The sequence below is a fragment of the Macaca fascicularis genome, chromosome 10 (genome assembly GCF_037993035.2).
Source record: "Macaca fascicularis isolate 582-1 chromosome 10, T2T-MFA8v1.1".
NCBI lineage: Eukaryota > Metazoa > Chordata > Mammalia > Primates > Cercopithecidae > Macaca > Macaca fascicularis.
The window spans coordinates 89,853,423-89,875,734 of NC_088384.1; the positions used below are offsets into that span (position 1 = coordinate 89,853,423).

At 45.9% G+C, this 22,312-nt stretch overlaps 1 protein-coding gene across 1 annotated transcript in view; it reads left to right on the top strand.

Annotated features, from left to right (window-relative positions):
- CHMP4B (charged multivesicular body protein 4B) overlaps nt 1–22,312 on the top strand; it is a 45,543-nt gene that overhangs the window by 19,978 nt on the left and 3,253 nt on the right. Inside the window, exons 2-3 of the mRNA XM_005568747.4 lie at nt 19,390–19,567; nt 21,894–22,008. Of these exons, the coding sequence (XP_005568804.1) occupies nt 19,390–19,567; nt 21,894–22,008 (293 nt within the window). The remainder of the gene's footprint in view (nt 1–19,389; nt 19,568–21,893; nt 22,009–22,312) is intronic.

A 22,312-nucleotide genomic window follows, 5' to 3' on the forward strand; every position in this document is an offset into this window, starting at 1 on the left:
TGCTTATCTTCCTTGTATTAGTTTGCTTGGACTGCCATAACAAAATACCATAGACTGGGTGGTTTAAGCAACAAAACTTTATTTTCTCAGTTCTGGAGACTCAGAGTCCGTGGTCAAGGTGCTGGGTAATTCTGTTTCTGGTGAGAGCTCTCTTCCTGACTGGCAGACAGCTGCCTACTTGCTCTGGCCTCACATGGCCTTCCCGTAGAGTATGTGTTGTGCATCGCGGGGAGTGGATAGGGAGTGGGGGGTGTCTCTCTTCCTATAAGGCTAACAGTCCTGTCAGATTAGGGTCCCATCCTTATGATATCAGTTAGCCTTAATGACCTCCAAGAGGCCCCATCTCCAAGTGCAGCCACACTGGGGCCAAGGGCTTCAACATATGAATTCTGGGGGATATAGGTCAGTCCATAGCACTCCTTAGCTTTTTGTTTTCTGATTGACTACTTTAGGACCCTTGAGGTATTGTTTTTCTTGGTAGGAAGGCTGCTTTCTGACATTCCTTTCTTTATATTATTTTCTAAACAATCAGATTATAATCTAGCACTGTGAATTAATTGTTCAAAGGAACAGAGGTTTTTTTTTTTTTTTAATTTTTTTAAAATTTTTTTGAGACAGGGTCTTGCTGTGTCACTCAGGCTGGAATACACTGGCATGAAAATGGCTCATTGCAGCCTGGACCTCCACAGCTCAAGGGATCCTCCCACCTCAGCCTCCCAAGTAGCTGAGACTACCTATGCCCAGCTCATTTTTTTTTTTTTTTTTTTTTTTTTTCAGACAGAGTCTTCGTCTGTCGCCCAGGCTGGAGTGCAGTGGCGCAATCTTGGCTCACTGCAACCTCCGCCTCCTGGGTTCAAGTGATTCTCCTGCCTCACCTCCCGAGTAGCTGGGATTACAGGCACGTACCACCATGCCTGGCTAATTTTAGTAGAGACGGGTTTTCACCATGTTGGCCAGACTGGTCTCAAACTCCTGACCTCAAGTGATCCGCCCACCTCTGCCTACCAAAGTGCTAGGATTACAGGCATGAGCCACTGTGCCTGGCCGCCCTGCTAAGTTTTAAAAGTTTCTGTGGAGATGAGGTTTCACTATGTTGGCCAGACTGGTCTTAAACTCCTGTGATCTACCCGCCTTGGCCTCCCAAAGTGCTGGGATTACAGGTGTTAGCCACCATGCCCAGCCTCTCAGCTAAGTTTTAAAAATTTTTGTGGAGATGAGGTTTTGCTGTGTTGCCCAGGCTGGTCTTGAACTCCTGGCCTCAAGTGATCCTCCTGCCTTGGCCTCCCAAAGTGCTAGGATTACAGGCATGAGCCACTGCACCTGGCCTCAGAGATTATGTTCTGTCAGTGTTTCAGTGTCTGGTAATTCTGTGCAGTTTGGAGTTCATTCTTTAATTTTGTTATTTTCTTTTTTTTTTTTTTTTTTTTGAGACGGAGTCTCGCTATGTCGCCCAGGGTGGAGTGCAGTGGCCGGATCTCAGCTCACTGCAAGCTCCGCCTCCCGGGTTTTTACGCCATTCTCCTGCCTCAGCCTCCCAAGTAGCCGGAACTACAGGCGCCCACCACCTCGCCCGGCTAGTTTTTTGTATTTTTTTAGTAGAGACGGGGTTTCACCGTGTTAGCCAGGATGGTCTCGAACTCCTGACCTCGTGATCCGCCCGTCTCGGCCTCCCAAAGTGCTGGGATTACAGGCTTGAGCCACCGCGCCCGGCCAATTTTGTTATTTTCACATATACAGTTGTAAGCGACAGTGTTCAGCAGGGATCGGATAGCAAACCCATGAACCAGACTGTTTTTGTTTTTTAATTGTGGTAAAGTATACATAACGTTACAGGTGTGAGCCACCGTGTCTGACCTGTGCCCCATTTTTTAAGGACCAAGGCAAGACTACCTTTTCCCAAAAGAGAATCAGCTTCCTGTGCCCTTCGCCCCTTGCTGCCTTTGGGCAAGGAAAATCATTTGTCTGCAACCCCTTCATCATGTCTCTTTTGATTCCAAAAGCATAAAAGGCTGGTTGGGTTTTCCCTCTTGCCTTGCTTTTCTAACAAGCGTGCACATTGGAAGTATTTTTCTGCCGGCATTTCACTCTCTTCCCCACTTCCCCACAAATGTCCCCAGCCCCCAGACCTCCGCTGTCATCTCGGTTGCCAGGGTGCTCTCATGCTTGCTCAGGCAGAAGGGGGCCCTTGTTGGCATGGATTCAGCTGGAAGCAGAGGAAGAAAAGCCAGTCGGAAAAGAAAGAGTGCATCCCAGCCTGGGAACGGAAAACCAAAACAGGCTGTTTCCCCTCTGTCCCAGCCAAGAACCTGGTCACCTCCAGCAAGCCTGGCTAAGAGCATCCAGCCTAGGACCTGGCGGGTGGGGGAGGAGCTCAATCAGTGCCTTCATTCCACCCGGAGGGCCAGACCAAAGCGCCAGTGCCAGTCATAGTTAGGTTGTTCTTAGTAAATGATTTGCTTCTTTAAATGTAACTGCCTTTCCACGTCTGGGGATGAGGAACAAATGGGCTGTTGTTTTTGTTTGTTTTGATTAGGTAGTCATGTAAATTGTACATAATTTTAAAAGTGCCTTCATTGCCTCAGTCACTGTGTGCCCTTCCCAGAAATGACCAATTACAAGGCCCTGAGATAGTCTCTGCAATTACAAGCATATACTATACCTGTATATTCTCCTGAGACACGCCCATGTATGAATGGTAGTAATTAGGTTACCTTTGAATCCTGTGCTCTTTATAGTTTTACAATAAATGATTTTTCTTTCCTTTTTTTTTTTTTTTAAAGAGACAGGGTCTCGTTCTGTTGCCCAGGCTGGAGTGCATTGGAGCAATCATAGCTCACTGTAGCCTCAAACTCCTGGGCTCAAGCATCCTCTCGCCTCAGCCTCCCAAATAGCTATGACTACAGGTGTGCACCACCATGCCCGGATAATTAAAAAAAATTTTTTTTTTTGTAGAGACGGGGTCTTACTATGTTGCCTAGGCTGTTCTCAAACTCCTGGCCTCAATCGAACCTCCTGCTTTGGCCTCCCAAAGTGCTGGGATTGTAGGTGTAAGCCACCACGGCCGGCCAGAAATGATTTCGATTTGACCTACCATGCAGTCCCTGAACTCCATCTTCCTCATATGGATTTAGAGAATGTTAATTCAAACGTCAGGTGCTAACTTGAATTTTGAAGCCCATGGCCCCACAGAAACACCTGGGAGAATGGTTTCTCCCTCCCTGCCTTATCTTCTCTTCCCTGAGTTACTAGTCTCTCTGAGAAATGGCATCTCCACCACCTGGTTGCCCCAGCCAGGAACTTGGAACTTATTCCTGACTCAGTCTCCATTTCCTTCTCTTGTACATTCAAACAGGTGATACAGGCCCATGGTTCTCCCCCTTGGTGTCTCTCAAGTTCACCCTCTCCTGGGTAGCCCCTCTGCTGTGGCCTCAGTTCAGGACCTTGAAATCTACACCCTCTGGATTACAGCAGTGGTTGCCAGCCCCTTCTCCCCACAGCAGCTAGAGGGATCTTTCTGAAATGTAAATCTGATCACGTTCCTGTCCTGCTTTGAATCTTTCAATGGCTTCCTGCTAACCCTGGGATAGATTCCAGCAGCTCCTTAACAAGACATCCAAGTCTGTCCTTGAGTTTCTCTCTTTAACTTTTATCTTTACTTGCTCCCTCCCCTATTTTCTCATGCCTCTCTTTTCCTGCTGCTTGGATACATTCCTCCGGGCTGTCTCCTGCCATCCTTTAAAATGCATGATAACCCCAAAAGTTAGTTTCCCTGCCTTAGGCATCCACAGTAAGTGTCCTGTGCTGACCTCTGTCATCATATTACATTGTCCATATCTGCTGGCCTGTGAATTCCTTCAGCCTTGGGACTGTATAATTTGTGTCCCTAGTTCCCTAGCAGGGTTTCATGAGCAAAGTGTAATTCTGGTACAGTAGAATGAGCAAAGGAATTGCCTGTTTCATCTAAACTGTTGCATCTTTTGTATTGGTATGACGTTGCTTCAGTTTTTCTAGTATTGTCATGAAGTTGTTCATAATATCCCCTTTTTATCCTTTTAATGTTCGTGGAGTCTGTAGTGATATCACATCTGCCATTCTCGATACCGGTAATCTTTTTTTCCTGTTCAGTCTGGCTAGAAGTTCAATTTTGTTGAACTTCTCAAAGAGCCAGAATTTTATTTCATTGACCTTCTTTCTCTTTTGTTTCTTTTTTGTCTTTTATTGATTTTTCATTTTAATCTTTATTCCCTTTCTTCTGCTTGCTTTGGATTTTGTTTGCCCTTTATTTTTATTTTTATTTTTTTTTGGAGACAGGTTGTCACTCTCTCACCTGGGCTGGAGTACAGCGGCACAATCATAGCTCATTGAAGCCTCAAACTCCTGGGCTCAAGCGATCCTCCTTGCCTCAGCTTCCCAAGTGGCTGGGACAGTACAGGTGCCTGCCACCAGCTAATTTTTGAAAAAAATTTTTAATAGAAATAAGGTCTTGCCATGTTGCTCAGTCCCAAGCTGGTCTTTTTCTAGCTTGTTAAGGTGGAAGCTGAGGTCCATTTGAGATTGTTCTTTTCTAGTATAGGCTTTTAGTTCCTTTAAGGTACCACGTTAGTGGCATCCCACATATTTTGATATGTTGTGTTTTTATTTTCATTCAGTTCAAAATACTTTCGGATTTCCCATTTCATTTCTTCTTTGACCTGTGACTTATTTAGAAGTATATTATTTAGTTTCTAAAGATGTGGGGATTTAACAGATTTTCTGTTTGTGATTCCTAATTTATTTATTTATTTATTTTTTTGAGATGGAGTCTCACTGTGTTGCCCAAGCTGGGGTGCAGTGACGTGATCTTAGCTCACTGCAACAACCTCCACCTCCTGGGTTCAAGCGATTCTCCTGCCTTAGCCTCATGTGTAGCTGGGACTACAGGCACACACCACCACGCCCGGCTAAATTTTGTAGTAGAGACGAGGTTTCACCATGTTGGCCAGGCTGGTCTTGAATGCCTGACCTCAAGGGATCTGCCCACCTCGGCCCTCACAAAGTGCTGGGATTACAGGGATTACATGCCACTGCACCCGGCCTATGATTCCTAATTTAATTCCATCCCAAGTGATATATACAATATCACCTCATGTATAGTACACCTCATGTATGTATAGTCTCATTTGCTTTTCCTGGCCTGTGTGCAATTACCATGTTTTACTTTTACATATAAATCCCCACACTACACTATTACTGTGTTTTTGTTTAAAGATATTTAAATAACTTACATTTTATTTATTTTTTTTTTAGAGATAAGGTCTCACTCTGTCACCTAGGCTGGAGTGCAGTGGTGCAATCATAGCTCACTGCAGCCTTGACATCCTGGGCTTGAGATTTTCCCACGTTGGCCTCCCAAAGTACTGAGATCCTGGGCATGAGCAGCCACACCTGGCGAGATTTAAATAATTTTAAAGCCTTATGTATTTACCCATGTGTTTATCCTTTCTGGTACTTGTCATAGCTCTGCGTAGATCTATATTTGTATCTGGTATCATTTTCCTTCTGCCTGAGGGACTTTAAAAAAAATTTTATAGTGAAGATTTTCTGGTGATAAATTCTTTCAGCTTTTCTTTGTCTGACAGTCTTTATTTTGCCTTTTTTTTTTTTTTTTTTTTTGAGACAGAGTCTTGCTCTGTTGCCAGGCTGGAGTGCAGTGGCGCCATCTCGGCTCACTGCAACCTCTGCCTTCCAGGTTCAAGCAATTCTTCTGCCTCAGCCTCCCAAGTAGCTGGGACTACAGGCAAGTGCCACCATGCCCAGCTAATTTTTTTTTGTACTTTTAGTAGAGACGGGGTTTCACCATGTTGGCCAGAATGGTCTCTATCTCTTGACCTCATGATCCGCCTGGCTTGGCCTCCCAAAGTGGTGGGATTACAGGCGTGAGCCACCACACCTGGCCTTGCCTTTGTTTTTGAAATATTTCACTGGGTTTAGAATTCCAGATTAACAGTTTTTTTTGTTCCCTTTCCTTTTCCATTTCCATTTTATTTTTGAGATGGAGTCTTGTTCTATTGCCTAAGCTGGGGTGCAGTGACGTGATCCCAGCTCACTGCAACCTCCTCCTGGGTTCAGACAATTCTCCTGCCTCAGCCTCCCGAGTAGCTAGGACTGCAGGCGCCTGCCACGACGCCCAGCTAATTTTTGTAGTAGAGATGAGGTTTCACCATGTTGGCCAGACTGGTCTTGACATCCTGACCTCAAGGGATCTGCCAACCTCGGCCTCGCAAAGTGCTGGGATTACAGGCGTGAGCCATTGCACCTGGCCTATAATTCCTAATTTAATTCCATGCCAGGTGATAGAATTAATGAGATCCTTTAAAAATATTGCTCTACCATCTCCTTGCTAGCATTGTTTTCTATGAGAAATCTCTGTCATCTTTATTTCAGTATATGTAATGTGTATTTTTTTATTTGGCTGCTCTTAAGATTTTCTTTTTGGCCGGGCTGGGACTACAGGCGCCTGCCACCTCGCCCGGCTAGTTTTTTGTATTTTTTAGTAGAGACAGGGTTTCACCATGTTAGCCAGGATGGTCTCGATCTCCTGACAGCGTGATCCGCCTGTCTCGGCCTCCCAAAGTGCTGGGATTACAGGCTTGAGCCACCGCACCTGGCTGGCACCATGCTTCTTGTACAGCCTGCAGAACTGTGAGACAAATAAACCTCTTTTCTTTATACATATCCCAGCCTCTGGTATTTCTTTAATAGCAACACAAATAGACTAAGATAATTTTTTAAAAAACCTAAATCGAGCTTCTAGAAATTAAAATTTCTGTAGTCCCAGCTACTCGGGAGGCTGAGGCAGGAGAATGGCATAAACCCGGGAGGCGGAGCTTGCAGTGAGCTGAGATCCGTCCACTGCACTCCAGCCCAGGCGACAGAGTGAGACTCCAGACTCCGTCTCAAAAAAAAAAAAAAAAAAAAGAAAGAAGCACGGTGCCAGCATCTGCTGTTCACGAGGACTCAGGCTGCATCCTCTCATGGTGGAAGGCGAAGGGGAGCTTATGTGTGCAGGTCACACAGCGAGAGAGAGAGAGGAGGAGGTGCCAGGCTCTTTTTAACAACCAGCTCTTTCCAGAATTGACTAAGAACTCACTCACTCCTGGATAATGGCCTTAAGCCATTCCTGAGGGATCCGCCCCCATGACCCAGACGCCTCTCACTAGGCCCCACCCCCAACACTGGGGATCAGATAGCAACATGAGACTTGGCGGGCCAAACAGTATCCAAACCATAGGAAATACCTTCCCTGTTTCTCCTTCGCTTTTTAAGCATATAGACTATAGTTATAACTATTTTAATCTCTGCTAATTTTGACATCTGTGTTAGTTTGGGTTACTTGGCAATTTGTCGATTTTACTCTGCATCATGGGTGTTATTTACCCATTTCTTTGCATAAATTGTAGATTTTGATTAGATGTCAAATGTAAATTTTGCCTTGTTGGGTACTGAATCTTTCTGTATTCCCATAAATATTCTTTATGTTTTGGGGGCAGAATTTTTTGGTAACAGTTTGCCTTTTAGGTCTTAGGTGTACGAATTGTGAGACAGGCTCAGAGCAGTGTTTATCTAGTATAGGGCTAGTTAATCCCTACTATTAAGACAAGGCCCTCCTGAAGGCCCTCCAAGAAGAATTATGAGGCTTTTCCAATCTAACTGAGGAAGAGGCAATATGACTGGCCCCATGTGAGTACTTAATATTATTTATTCTCTGTCATCCTTTTGAGTGGTTCTTTCCCTGGCCTTAGATAGCTTTTTCACACATGGGTGCTAATCAGTATTCTGCTGAATACTTGAGGGGGACCCTCCATGGCTCTCTGGGGTTTTCTCTCTCCGTGCAACTCTCTCCTCAGATACTCTCATGAACTCCAGCTGCATTGGTCTCCCCAGACACTCAGCTCTATCTCATTAATTCAGGAAGTTGCTGGACTCTGTCTGGGTTTTCCTTGCCTGCACCTTGGCCTGGAAACTCTCAGCGATCAACTGGGTGTGACCGTAGGTTCAACTTACTTCCGAGCTCTCAAGGATCACTGTCCTTTTTTGCTTGATGTCCAGTGTCTCAAAAACTGTTGATTCATTTCTCTTGGGCTAGGGGTAACTCTAGTCCCTGCCATCCTGTCTTGGCTAGAAGCAGAAGGAAGAGTCTGGATTTGAATCCTGACTCTGCTGGTTTGTTATTCACAAGCTTTGAGATAATCTCTCCAGGCCTCAAATCTCTTTGTAAAATTGGCTAGTAAGACGAATTCCTTATTGTCAGGATTAAATACAATAAAATACGAGGCTCAGAATAGGTGATACTTCATGTGAGAAAGGAAGAACTGCCTGGGCATGGTGGCTCACTTCTGTTATCCCAGCACTTTAGGAAGCCAAGGTGGATTGGATTGCTTGAGCTCAGGAGTTGGAGACCAGCCTGGGCTACAGCTATTTGGGAGGCTGAGGTGGGAGGATCACTTGAGCCTGGGAGGTGGAGGTTGCAGTGCACCGAGATTGTGCCACTGCACTCCAGCCTGGGCAATAGAGCAAGACCCTCTGTCACAAAAACAAAAAAACAGAAGAACCCAGGATCAAGATTTTTAAGATTTGAGCTTCAACCATTAGGAATTGAGAAGAGGAAAGGATCTAGGAAAAACAAAACAAAACAAAAACTCAAGAAGGAATGGCCTCTGGGGCAAGGGAACCAGGCTAGGGGATCCCCCAAGGCTGACAGGAGAGAGGAATTTCAGAGAGAGGAGGGAGGCAGTGCCAGAACTTGTAAGGAGATGGAGGGTGAAGATGTCTGTGTTCACATTCTAACTATAGTTACCTTTGCTTCCTGAGTGACATTTGTGGCTCACATTGGATCTGAGTGCTGACTTCCTCTGCCCAGTTGAAGCAGCTTAATTCAGAGGCTAAAGGGAGTCTCTGATTTTTCTAACTCAGTTTGTGAAGCCAGTTAAAATAAGAAAGACTGCTCATTGGGCAGGAAATACTTGATTATGTGAAGCAGTCGGGAATTGGAGCATATGGATGTTAATTACATATTCTGGATCACGCAAGATCAACCAGAAAGAGCCTTTTGTGTTTGTTTCAATCCTGTTATTGGAAATCTCAGAACTATATGGGTTCACCTATTGTTAGAGCTGGAGGAAGACCTGGAGAGAGCACCTAATCCACCCTTCTTGTGTCCTTGATGAGGAGTGTGAGGCACTAAGGAATGAGGGGACTTGCTCAGTGACATACTTTAGTCATGGCAGAGTTGGAACTAGAAGCCAGATTCAGGATCATAGGACGTGTGTTGCAGGTTGTGTCTAGATACAGGTCTCCTGTTCGGGGCACCTGGCTTGGATTCCTCCTTGTCAAGTACCTTTACCTTTGTTACTTTGAGCACCTTGTTGAACCTTTATGACATCAGTTGCCTATCTTTAACTTGAACACAACCTTAACTGCCTGAAGGCAAGGGATTGTACCAGATAACTCCTAGCAGTTTCCTCTGGGTGTAAGATTAGTGTCAGGTGTTACAGGGACTGTCGGTCAGGACATGTAAATGAGTAATGTGTCCAGGTAGAAGTTGGTGGGCAGTGGTGGGCTCTGAGATGGACTGGAAAGTATGTGTCCCTTCTAAAAGGGATGGCTGCTGCTCTGCTCTAGTGGATTGTTGCTAGGTGGCAGTGTGGGCTCAGTGTTGCCAGATACTCTGTCTTTACAAGAGGAAGCCAAAATCTGGATTTTTATGTGAAATATGTAATATTCAAATTTATGTATTAAGATACGACTTAATTAAGACATGGGACAAATGAAGACATATCTGTGGACTGCATGGGCGCTTAGTTTTAGCCTCTGGTAGCAGTTCTGCAGCCTGGCTGGTGTATAGGAAAGAACTTTGGCCTTGGATTCCAGGGCACAGGCTGAATGACTATGGCCCTCACTAACCAGGGGGAGGTCACCTTCCTTCCCAGTATCCTGGTTTCCCCACCCTGGCCCTGAGTTACCTTGATCACCAAGAGCTACTCCAGGGCTGCCTGCAGGATCTAGGAAGTGAAACCCCTTCTCTTCCTGATCAGCTGCCCTTTGGGGAGCAGGAGGAGGCAGCTCAGATAGGCCTTGAACCGTTTCCTTTGGTGACCCTGACCGCCGTGGCCATTTCTCTCCTTCCTTATGGCCTGGGCCACGCCTGCTGACCCAGTCTGGAATAATCCGCTGCTCACTTTGGGTCTCTGCTACTTCCCTCCAGGTATAGTCACAGGGGAGGTCCTAGGCTCATTGCCCCTAATAATAAGCCTCTGACCCCTTTTGTTTTAGGGTTCTAGCAATTCCAGTGTGGGTTGACACAGGAAAAAAGTGGACAAGTGACAGAGGTTCTTGTAGCTTTGGTCCCTGGGCCCTCCAGAATGTGGAGGAAAGGCCATATTAGGACCTGGGAAAAGATCTGGAAGCCATTGTAGGGTGAGAGGACAGAGGGCACTGACGGGTAAAGAAATGGCGGGGTCACATTGGCTATTATGGAGTGCCCTTCCCTTCTCCCTGTCTCAGTGCTGTTAGGGGCACAAAGATGGAGGTTCCACCGTGGAGGAGCTTATGGTTTAGGGTAGACATGAGGGAAGAAGACATTTATTCTTTAAAACACAAAAAAAGCTCACAGCAAACTTTCCAGCTATGTAGAGTCATCGGCCTAAGTGTAGAGAGGATGATAATGGTTGGGTTTTTATCCTGTGTGCTTTTAACCAATTTAAAATCTACTAGAAAAATTTTTTTTTCCAGGTAGAGGTTTTTACTGCATACCCTCTGGACTGTCGCTAGTGGACAGTTTGTGGGCAGAATAGGCAGCCCACTGGATGCCCTTGGTGCCAGACTGTTGCTAGCTTGTGGGATCCATGGGGAGGGGAAGGCCTTCAGGGCTTTCAGATCCCCAGGCTCAGGCAGAAGCAGGCCCAGCTGCCTGCTTGGTGCAGGGTAGATGCTCTTCTGCAGAGAAAGAACATGCCCTTTGCAGATAGGCAGCTTGACTTTGATCCCAGGCCTGCCACTACCTAACTGTATGACTTGGGCAGGTGATAAACTCTTTGAGCCTCAATACCCTGATCTTTGAAGTGGGACAGTAACAGTATCTACCTCATAGATAGGTTGTCTGGAAGAACTAGTGAGCATGGATAGTATCAATTTTTCATTCCCATGAAAGCACCAATCATGGCACCCAGGAAACCTCTCATAAATGTTAGCTATTGTTATATATTATCTTTTTCTCCACTATACCACAATTGTCTACTCTTTCTTAGACACACTGGGCTGGGAAAGGGGATAGGACACCACTGCATGGTGGCCGGCTCCTGTAATCTCAGCTCCTTGGGATGCTGAGGCAGGGAACCTGGGAGGCGGAGGTTGCAGTGAGTGGAGATCACCCTCCTGCACTCTAGCCTGGGTGACAGTGTGAAACTCCATCTCAAAAAAATAAAAATAAAAATAAAAATGTGTGGGAGACGGGACAGGGACAGGAAGATGCAGAGATCCCCAGAGACAATGTTGGACACAGGCAAGGAAAGAGAGGCAGCGGGGAAAGAGGCAAGAAGGAGAGAATGCCTACATTCAGCAAGTGTTTGCATAGTGACTGTCCTCGTCTGTCCTTAGGGTAGTGGTTTCACCCCCATCTTGCATCTGACAAACATGCTCAGAGATGTGAAATAACTTACCTGACAGCCACCTTCAGGGCTGGGATTCTGACCTGGTCTACTGGTACCAAGCCTCATATTCTTTTTCCTTTGTGCCCCAGTGCTGGCCGGCATCAACCAAGGGCAGGGGTTGATGAAGCTGGCATTGGCCAAATGGTCAGGTGGTTTTAAATTGGTTTCTCCCAAGCCGTGTCTTACAGATGTCGGTGTGTGTCTTGTTGGTTTTTCTTGTCTTTCTCTTTTTTTGGTGAGCCAGTTAGGTGTCAGTGTTTTCTTCCTATCAAAATAGGATCTGGGAAGTCCTGCAGTAAATAATACCAGTGACCAACATTTACCTGTCATGCCCTGTGCCAGGTGCTTTACATATGTACTTCATTTTAATCCTCACAATAACCCTATGAGGTGCGTGTTATTATCATGAGGGTTATTAGTGAGATTAAGTAATTTACTTGATGGTGGAGGTGAAACTTGAAGCTGGACAACTGGACTCCCTAAATGACCATTGTAACTTGATGTGACCCAGCATTTCCTAAGGTTGTTTGACGGCAGAGTGTGTTTTATCATGCCTTTTACGGAACACACTTTGTATGTACTGTTTAAATGATTCAGAGCGTTTGATATTCTGTTAGGCTGTTAGTTGTGGGGCTTATTTCTTTCATCTTTGTCCCTTTCAAACAGATAAGGGGCTTCTTTCTTTCTGTCTAGAATTTTCCCTTGCAGTGAGTACTGTACTCCCTATGTGTTTGCTGATGAAGTCAGCAGGGCTTCAGACTCCGATTTCCTGGTCATACACAAGTACTTATTTTACCATCTCTAAATGGAGTGCATTAGCTCCAGGCCACAGAGAGCAAATTAGAGGAACAGGGAGATATATCACAGGGAAGGAGGCTGCTCTGGAAAAAGCTGTCTGCACTTCTCGCCTGAACTCTCCAGCTGTGTGGGAATAAATACAGCAGTGTCAGGGACAGCATTCCAAGGCTTTTGCAGGGTGAGGCCCTCGTCCTGCAGGTGAGCCTGCAACACTGTCTCAGCAACAATCGACATGAAACAGCCTCTGTCTGGGCTTCCAAGGTGCATTTTGTGCATTTTGGTTTCTGATAACTTTCTGTTTGCCCATGCCGTCCCAGGCACCCTCACCCAGGGTAGAGAAATGAGAGCCTAACCCTGCCCTGCCTTCTGAAACTGTAGGTGCATCAACAGTACTTACTAGGGGAAGGTACTGTTGAACTAGCCTGATTAGCACCTCTTTTTTTTTTTTTTCCCCCCCCTGCTGTCTAGGGACCTAGGAGAGCAAACTAGGTAGCTTTTTGGTTTTCATGTGTCAGCATGAGCTTTAAAATGGAGTTTATCAAGGGCAGGGTTTGGAAACTGGATGAAAGAACATTAGGCAGACTGTTTTCCTTATGGCACAGGGAACTGCTGATTTATTTGTAGCAACTAAATTTGGAAACAACAGACTTGAGGTGGTGGAAAGAGTCCTGGGCTGGAGACCTGGGTTCTAGTCCTGGTTCTTCCTCTGACTCACTGCGGGGTCCTGGCAAGCTGTGCCACCTGTTCTGGACATCATTTTTCTCAGTTATCTAATGAGGGGTTGGTCTTCATTATCTCCAAGAGCTCCTCAAGCTCCCTCTATTCTTGATGCCATGATTATAACTCTTATTTAGTCAAAGTTTGGTGGGATCTCTAATGCCGTGTGGTGCAAGGATGGTCACTAATAACCATGTTTATGGGTGAATGGGTTTCTTTGACATTGGTGGTTAACTGTGTTATTTTGACTTTGGGTCATCCGAGATCAGACGAGATTGGGCATATTCAGGGTGGCATGGCCGTAGACTTAACTTTGGGTCTTTTCTTGCCCATACTCACAGGGCAGATGACAGATCACAGATGACACACCCATCACTTCCTCTGTCCAGCAAAGCAACCAGTGGCTTGAGGGCCAGGCATGCTTCTCCTGGCTAAGGCACCCTGAATATCTGAGTTTATTCACTGGCAGAATAACCAGGAGGCTCTAACTGAGTGATTGCTGGCAGGCAGAGTGGGGCTCCCTTAGCCCTCCTCGGCTGCCCGCTTGCCGGTAGTCCTACTGGGACCAGGCTGCTGAGGGTTCTTCAGAAAACCCACTTAGGCTGGAGTCCTGGTGTTGCATTTGTGTGTAAGTGTCCTCAGGAGTGTGTTCATTTGCTTCGTCGTTCACACTGAGAGTGGGAAAGCAGCAGCCCTCTTCCCTCCCAGTCCCGTACCTTCTGTTAGATGACTTCAAATGTAGACTCTGGGGTCTTCGAAAGGACTGTAGACACTGCCATTCATTTAGTGAGAGCATATTATTGGTCCGTTTTTCCCTCCATGCCTGAATTTCTCTATACTAGTAATGAGTGTATAGTTATGACTTCTTGGCATCTATTGAGATGCCCTGGGCTATTTGCCCCTATACTGAACACCCCTAGATCTGGGACAGGCAAACTTGCTCTCCTCAGCAGCTTTTCAGAGAAGTCGTGTTTGACTAGGAGAAAGGAACGTCCTGTCTGGTTGTGTCGAACTGATGTGTTCTCTAAAAATGGTTTCTGTAATCACTAACTGTTGCCTCGCAGGAAGGTTTTCCATCCTGGGCAAACGTCTTTTTGACTGGTCTCTGCTTCTTAGGGTATCTGTTCTGTATCTTTCCTCTAAATGGCTGTTTGGAGGGTCTAATGAAGCAACTGTCTGGAGACCAATGTTTATTTCAACATGGTTGGAGTTGTTTTTGCTTCAGCTTTCAGAGCCAATAAAGCTGGTTATTAGATTCTGTAATTGCTGCTGTAATTACTCTCTTGGAACTGGCAAAGGCATAATTAAATATGGAGATTCCAAGGACTGTTTTTTTTCCCATCTAAAAGCAACCTCTTAAACTTCTATTGACCTGGGTTAGATTTCAATTGTTAAAGCCATTGTGTTTATAAATGACGCTGGGGGTTCTCTGGCAGAAAATGGATTTCTTGAATATTTGATTTAGATGAACAGCTTCTTTTTAACTCAGTACTTGTTTTTAAATCTAACCATCAGGAATCTGGAGAAGTTAAGGCAAGACATTAAGAACCAGTATATATTTAATATTTATGAAAACATTGGGTTGGTTACAGATAGAATTTCTGTAGTCAGAAATAAGGTTGGCATGGAGGAAGTTTTACTAAGTGTAATAGTATTCAAGAAGACTGGCATTTTACTTGTGGAAGCACTCTAATACCTCTGAGCCTTTAGTTTGCCCTGTTACACCTCACCACCGATGCCATGCATTTGTAAGATACAGGAGGTGGTTCAAGTGCTGTGAATATTTGTCTACGTCTGTTTCTGCAGCCCAGATGCTGACCCCATGTCAATTTTCAAGGTTACTTTACTCATGAAGCATGTTTGGGGGTTTCTGTGGGGGAAAATTAATAATGTAGCCTTTCCCTTTGGAGTTCTCAACTAGCTGAGAAACACAGACAGCAGATAGATCTAGATAAGAAAAATCAACCTCCTGGAGAGTTCACTGCTTAGAGGGGAAGAGGCTGTGTGAACCCTGCAGGCAGGAAGGGGAGTCCTGGGGGGATTCCCCGGGACTGTCCCTCATACTGTTTGCTCAGGTCCTATCCCCAGTATGAGATAGCACACCTTACAGCCAGGTGCTTGCGGGAAGTCCCTGTTTGTGGGCCAGGAGGAATGCAGTGGAAGGATGCTGCCAAGTGATTGTTCTAGCCTGTGTTTCAGTAAGACGTCAATTCTCTGGGTCAGAGGTGCATGGGAGATAAAATATGGGTGGATCCCCCATGAAGAACCCTGGATAGAATACATGAAAACCTTGTAAGACAAATGAAATTGGAGGTTCAATTTAGTAGATACTAAGCACTTACTGTGTATCAGTTATTTTGCTGGATTGCTGATCTACAAAGATGAATAATATCAGCATTATTTCATTCGGGGTGGGGATGGGCTGTTGGTTTCCTCCCTGGTATATTTGGGTTTTGCTTCCAGATAATTTACTGTTTGGGAGATTTTAGAAGTGGGAGGTGGAAGTCAGAGGAAGTTAGGATTGGCATACAAGGAGTCACTGCCAATGGAAAATGTATTGGAGAAAAAGCAGTTCTAAATCTATGATGTTAATAGGGAAGTAACTTTGGTTTTAAATATAAGAATGTAGCTGACTGTATAAAATCAGTTTCATAAGCATTTTACCAAGCTCCTGCTACACTCAGGACACTGAAAAGCAAGGCAGCTCCGTCAAAGAGTGTTTGCTCTTATGAACGGTCTCAGAGTCACTTGCTGTTGTTCTGAGTCCATGAGGAAGAGCATAGAGCTGGGAGTTACACAGACTACTCCCCTCCTCACTTGGCAGCAGGATGACTTGGGTGAGCTGCATCACCTTTCTGATCTCCAGTCTCCTTGTTCCTTTGGGATCTCTGGATGATTAAATGAAATAGGAGGCGGATGAGACTGCTGTTGCTTGTTCACCATCACACAGCAGGCTCTTGGAAGGCCTTGGTGAATCTTTTCTTTTCCCCCACTGAGATGGAGTCTTGCTCTGTTGCCCAGGCTAGAGTTCAGTAGCACAGTCCTGGCTCACTGCAGCCTCCACCTCCTGGGTTCAAGAAATTATCCTGCCTCAGCCTCTCGAGTAGCTGGGACTACAGGTGTGTGCCACCATGTCCAGCTAATTTTTGTATTTTTAGTAGAGATGGGGTTTCACCATGGTGGCCAGGCTGGTCTTGAACTCCTGACTTCAGGTGATCCACCCACCTCGGCCTCCCAAAGTGGTGGGATTACAGGCATGAGCCATTGCGCCCGTTCTGGAAGGCCTTGGTGAATCTTGAATGATGGGCTGGGCTGTGGGTGATGGAGCTGACTGGAGGGGACTTGGGAAAGGGGTACCTGTGGGCCATTGGCACTTGATCTTGGAAGGATTCACAGTCACTTGGTGATTAGAGTATGTCTGGGGTATGCCTTTTGTGGAAAAGGAACACAACACCAAGGAAGTCACAGGAAGCAATCCAGCCATCCCAGCCCTGGGGCACTTACAGGACTCCCCCAGGACCTCTTCCCTCTGACATTACTCATGGGAAAGGTGGTTCTGTAGACCTTGTGCTAGGGCTCCCAGGTCTTGGGCTTGCGGAGAGAATTCTAACGCCTTGCCTCTGCGGGACGCTGCAGGCCATATCAAACCATATGGTAAAGGGAGCTACTGAGGATTTTTCAGCAAAGGAATGGTTGGATTTGCATTCCCTCTTCTGTGTTCCCATGGTCCCCATGTCACTCCCTGCAGGACTGGACGATCCCTCCAGGGCAGTATCCTACCTTTTTCATTAAGTGGGGGGCATAACATAGTGGCAGGGCAGGGACTTTGGGGTTCCACACCTGGTTTAAGTCCCCTCTGCCAGTTACCTGGGCTGTCACAGGACGTCTCTGAACCTCAGTTTCCTCATCAACTAAAAGGGGTGGTCGTTCTAACCTTAAAGGGTTGCTGTTTTGAGGCCCTTATGAAGTGAGCATGACTTATGCTACCAGAAGGTGAGAGTGAAGGGTCTCAAGGATCCCCTGGTGTGACTGCAGGATGGGTTTCTTGAAGTCTTGGGCCATTCCGGCCTACATCAGAATCAAGGGAGATTACGGATTCAGTGACTTTTCAGATTTAATGGGGCACATTTCATTGTTTTTCAGATGTTTTACGAGTTCTCTTTATGTGCGTATGTATGTATTTTGGTCAGCATTGGTTGGAAAGACTGGCTGGGAGAATTTTTCTGCTGCTTTTGGAGGAACTGTGTGCTATACGAAGGCCAAGCTGTTTTCCCTTGGCAAATGGTCCTTAGGACGGAATCCCACGCCAGCAGGGGGTGTGAGTGGAAGGAGCATGGGACCTATTCATGTGACATATGGAGAACCCACAGCCCCATGGGGGAGGGGGTTTTGACCTCCAGTCTGCAGGAGGTGGCCGTGGTCCAGAACTCCAGGACATGGCAGAACGCTGAGTACACGTGTGTGTGAGGCTAGTGCTCCCGACCCAGCCCACTCCAGCTCAGCCATTTCTTCTGACGGAGTCTCTGCTAAGCCTCCTTCCTGGGTTTTGATGCCCATTGCAGGGGAGCAAAAAATAGCTTCCCTTCTAGGTTCTTTGGCTGGGCTACAAACTAAATTGATATAAGACAGATTAACAAGAGAAAAACCGTATTTAGTTACATATGTACATGTGGAAATCCCACAAAATATGAGACTTGAAGAAGAGTCAGATGCTTGAAGCTTATATAGTATCCTGAGCTACAGAAAAGAATAGGGGCTTGGGGGTTGTGGTGGGGGACACAGCTTACCGGAGGGTGAGGGAAGAATTACTGTATGGTGAAGACTTGGGGGTTGTTGTGGGGGGACACAGCTTACGGGAGGGTGAGGGAAGAATTACTGTATGGTGAGTAAAGGATGTGTTGTTATGCAGAAGGTCTCTTAGGTAATGAAAGTTTTCAGAGCAGCCCCCTTCCTGACACAGATACTTTTAGTAATGTAGATCTTCTTCTTAGATGTACTTTGTGTGTTTTTTTTTTAAACAAAAGGACAGCTTTTTGAGCTACTCTAGTTTCTTAGAATAACCAGCTCAAAATATGCCAAAGAAATATATTTTTGGGGTGGTATATTCTGGTCTCCTACAGTCATATTTTGGGGTGGTGTGTCCTGACCCCCAACGTCATCTAAGATGTGTGCTAAAGATATTTTTTCAGTGTGAAGAGTGGAACTGAGACTGTGAGGGGGAAGGAAATCTGGGTTTCAAGTTGGGAGATGTGGTTTTGGTCCCAGTTCTGCCACAGATTGACCTTGGTCAGATTGCTTGCCGTGACTGGACCTTAACATGCGATGATCTCCACAGTCTCAGCATGCTAGGAGGCTAAGGTAGATGATGCCACTGACCCAACTAAATGGCCAGACTCTAGGTTTGGCCGTGGCAGGGAGTTCTGTCTGGCTTTTTAGTTTAGTCGTGTTTTCGATGATGGAGGATGCTGTAGTAACCATCTTCAGGCATGGGGCTTTTTGCTTTTGAATACATTTCCAGAAGGAAATTACTGGGTCAGAGGGTAAAAACATCATGGTGGTTGTTGCTGTGTGTTGCCATGTTACTTTTCGGAAGCATTGTAACAATTTACAGAGTTGTTGGCTATGAGTGAAATAGCATTTTTAACCCAAATGGATCTAGTATTTGGTATAGTCATTATATTTATGATTTCTGTAGTTTAGTTGGCATAAAATGGTACTTTTAAATTGCTTTATAATAATGAGAACTGCTTTTTTTGAGGGGCGTACACACTGATGAATGTGCCAGGTGTTCACATACAGTATGTCATTTGCTGCTCACACTGACACCATCTGGGAAGCCAAGTAGCTCACCTGAGTCTGTGAGCTGGACTTTGACCCTAAAGGAGTTTGACCCCAGAGCATCCTTTTCTTCAGGTGGCTGTCCATGCTTTGATTTGTGTGTGTGCGTGGTTACCCGAGGGTTGAACTTTGGCTTGTGTGCTTGTTTACTGGCTGTGTTTTGAGGTATGTAAATTTTATGTTTTTATAGAAAATTGAACGTGCTCTTTGTGTAGAATTTATGAACCCTCTGCTATAGTGGAAGCAACAACAGAGGTGCTTCCAGTAGAGTTCGGGAAAGAACTCAGTGAACACCAAGACCTCGCCCTGTGCCTGGGCTCTCTAAAACCCTGTTTTCTCCCCAATGCAGCAGCCCTCCAGGCACTGAAGCGTAAGAAGAGGTATGAGAAGCAGCTGGCGCAGATCGACGGCACATTATCAACCATCGAGTTCCAGCGGGAGGCCCTGGAGAATGCCAACACCAACACCGAGGTGCTCAAGAACATGGGCTATGCCGCCAAGGCCATGAAGGCGGCCCATGACAACATGTACGTGTCCACCCGCCCCTGCGCCACAGGGCAGTGCCAGTCCCGGAATGCCTCGTACCCAGGCCATGGCCTTGGGCAGACGGATCCCTTGACTTACCTATTTGAGCACCTGAGTTTGTTTGAATTCTCAATCTTTTTTGGAACTCCGAAAATGGATGATGTGCCTTTGGAAGCAGATCTCATGGCATGCAAAAATACTTTCTGAGTAATTCAGGGTTATTGTGATGAGCATAGTTTCAAGGTGGAAAGGCCTTTAGAAGGTCCTGTTGTCCAGACCTGTGAATGTGAAGGTGGGGAAGCTGTGTCCCAGAGAGGGAAACTGATTTGCCATGTGTCACATGGGAGCTTGGATAGAACTGGGATTAGAATCGGTGCCCATGATTTTTTCTGATGCTGTCAGGGGCCCTGAAATGTATGGTTCATCCAAGAGCTTTGGATCTCTCTGTTCCTGTGTCTGCTTTTGATGGCGTTTTCTGCCTCCTCCCTTGCTCTCCAGCTGTAGCTGTCGTACTGACAGTGATCTTGCCCTCAGCACTCCTTCTTCCCCTATATGGCTACCTCTCATGGCAGTGGCCTAAGAAACTAGATAACCAAGCTTGTTACAGTTGTAACTAGCCAAGGTAAAGGCCAAGGTAAGGAGGCTCCAAATGAAGACCTCTCTCATGAATAAAACTTCATTTGGGCTGGACGAGATGGCTCACACCATAATTCCAGCACTTTGGGAGGCTGAGGCAGGCAGATCACCTGAGGTCAGGAGTTCGAGACCAGCCTGGCCACCATGGTTGAAACCCCATCTCTACTAAAAATACAAAAATTAGCTGGGTATCGTGGCATGCACCTGTAATCCCAGTTACTAGAGGCTGAGGCAGGAGAATTATTTGAACCCAGGAATCGGAAGTTGCAGTGAGCCAAAATTGTGCCACTGCACTCCAACCTGGGCGACAGAGCGAGACTCCATTTCAATTAAAAAAAAAATAAAAATAAAAATAAAAAATCTGCATTTGTTGTAGTGCTTAGATTTGGCAGCATATATTTGGGGGTGCCAGGAGCCTTTTTTGCTTCCTTTTGGGTACTCAGCTGTGCTGTCCAATGGGTGGGGAAAATGCACCCTATGGGCTTGCCATCTATTTTTGTAAATAAAGTTTTTTTATTATTTGAGACAGGGTCTTGCTGTATCCCGTCACCTGGGCTGGAATACTGTGGCCCAATCCTAGCTCACTGCACTCTCAAAATCCTGGCTCAAACCATCCTCCCACTTCAGCCTCCTGAGTAGCTAGGACTACAGGTGTGTGACATCATGCCTGGCTAATTTTTAAAATTTTTTGTAGGGATGGGGTCTCACTGTGTTGCCCAGACTGGTCTCGAACTCCTGGCCTCAAGTGATCCTCTCTCCTGGGCCTCTCAAAGTTTTGGGATTACAGGTGTGAGTCACTGTACCTGGCCTTAAAAGTTTTATTGAAATACAGTCATGCCCCTTAATTTACATATTGTCTGTGGCAGCTTTTGTGCTACGCAGCAGGGTTAAGTATTTGCAATAGAGACTGTCTGGCCATAAATTCTAAAGTATTTACTATCTGGTCCTTTGCAGAAAAAGCTTGCTGATCGCTGATCTTGCTGTAGGAATGTAAGGTTACAGGAGAAGTAGCCTTCAAATAAGTGAGGTTTTGTCTGAGGGTAGATGTTCATTGGACTGAGCTGCTTGAATGAGAACCATATATGCCTCATTTCTGTGCTCTCCTAAAAACCTAGCAGAGTGCAGCTCATTAAATACTGTGCAAATGTTGACATATATGTGCATATATTGGCTTGAGGAAATACAGGTTTATATGATTGTCAGTGTGTAGAAGAAAATTCTGCATATTTTCAGAATTTGCCTTTCCTTTGGGGTCCTAGAGGATCCATAGGTGGACTGAGTAGATGGAAGGCCCATTAGACGGCATGGCTGTCTTCTGTGATTGTGCTTTTGCTTCCCCCGTGCAGAGTTACCCTTGGACTTGAAAAAGAGCTATTGGCCCAGGAGTTAAAGCCCTGCGGTCTTATCTGACACCTTTGCTAATTTGCATGTAGGACCTTGATAGTGCCACCTGTAGGGTGTTGGACTGGGTAGTGTCTTGAAGACATTCCTGTCCCCTTGAGTCTGTGCTTCTCTATTTTAAAGGGGAGGAGGCAGGCAATAATGCCAAGTAACAAGTAACAGGGAGTCATTGCAGGGGGTGTGGCTGGGAAGTTGATTGTGTGGGGCCCAGTTTCTGCTCCTGCCTTGCCTTGCAGGCCCTCTTTACACAGCCTAACGAATTGATATGATACCTGTCCATTGCATTTGAAGGGATATCGATAAAGTTGATGAGTTAATGCAGGACATTGCTGACCAGCAAGAACTTGCGGAGGAGATTTCAACAGCAATTTCAAAACCTGTAGGGTTTGGAGAAGAGTTTGACGAGGTGAGTAGTTTTGTACAGATCCTATAAGCTTCACAAATGACACCCTGAGGCTGCCCCTTGATGTGCTCTTGAAGGCTCTCAGGCAGGGAGCATTTGGACTTGGACAGAGACAGGACATGGTGTTAACCCTCCCTGAATTCTACATTTTGAGGGACACTTTCCCTATTTGGGGTAGAAGCTTAGGTAGAGTAAAGGAACATTCATCACAACCCTTTAGCAGGCTTCAGGTCACTAACTGATTTGAACAAGTAGCTAGCCTGCACCTTTCCAGGGTGGGCCCTGGCACAGAGCTGGGCAGCAGAGA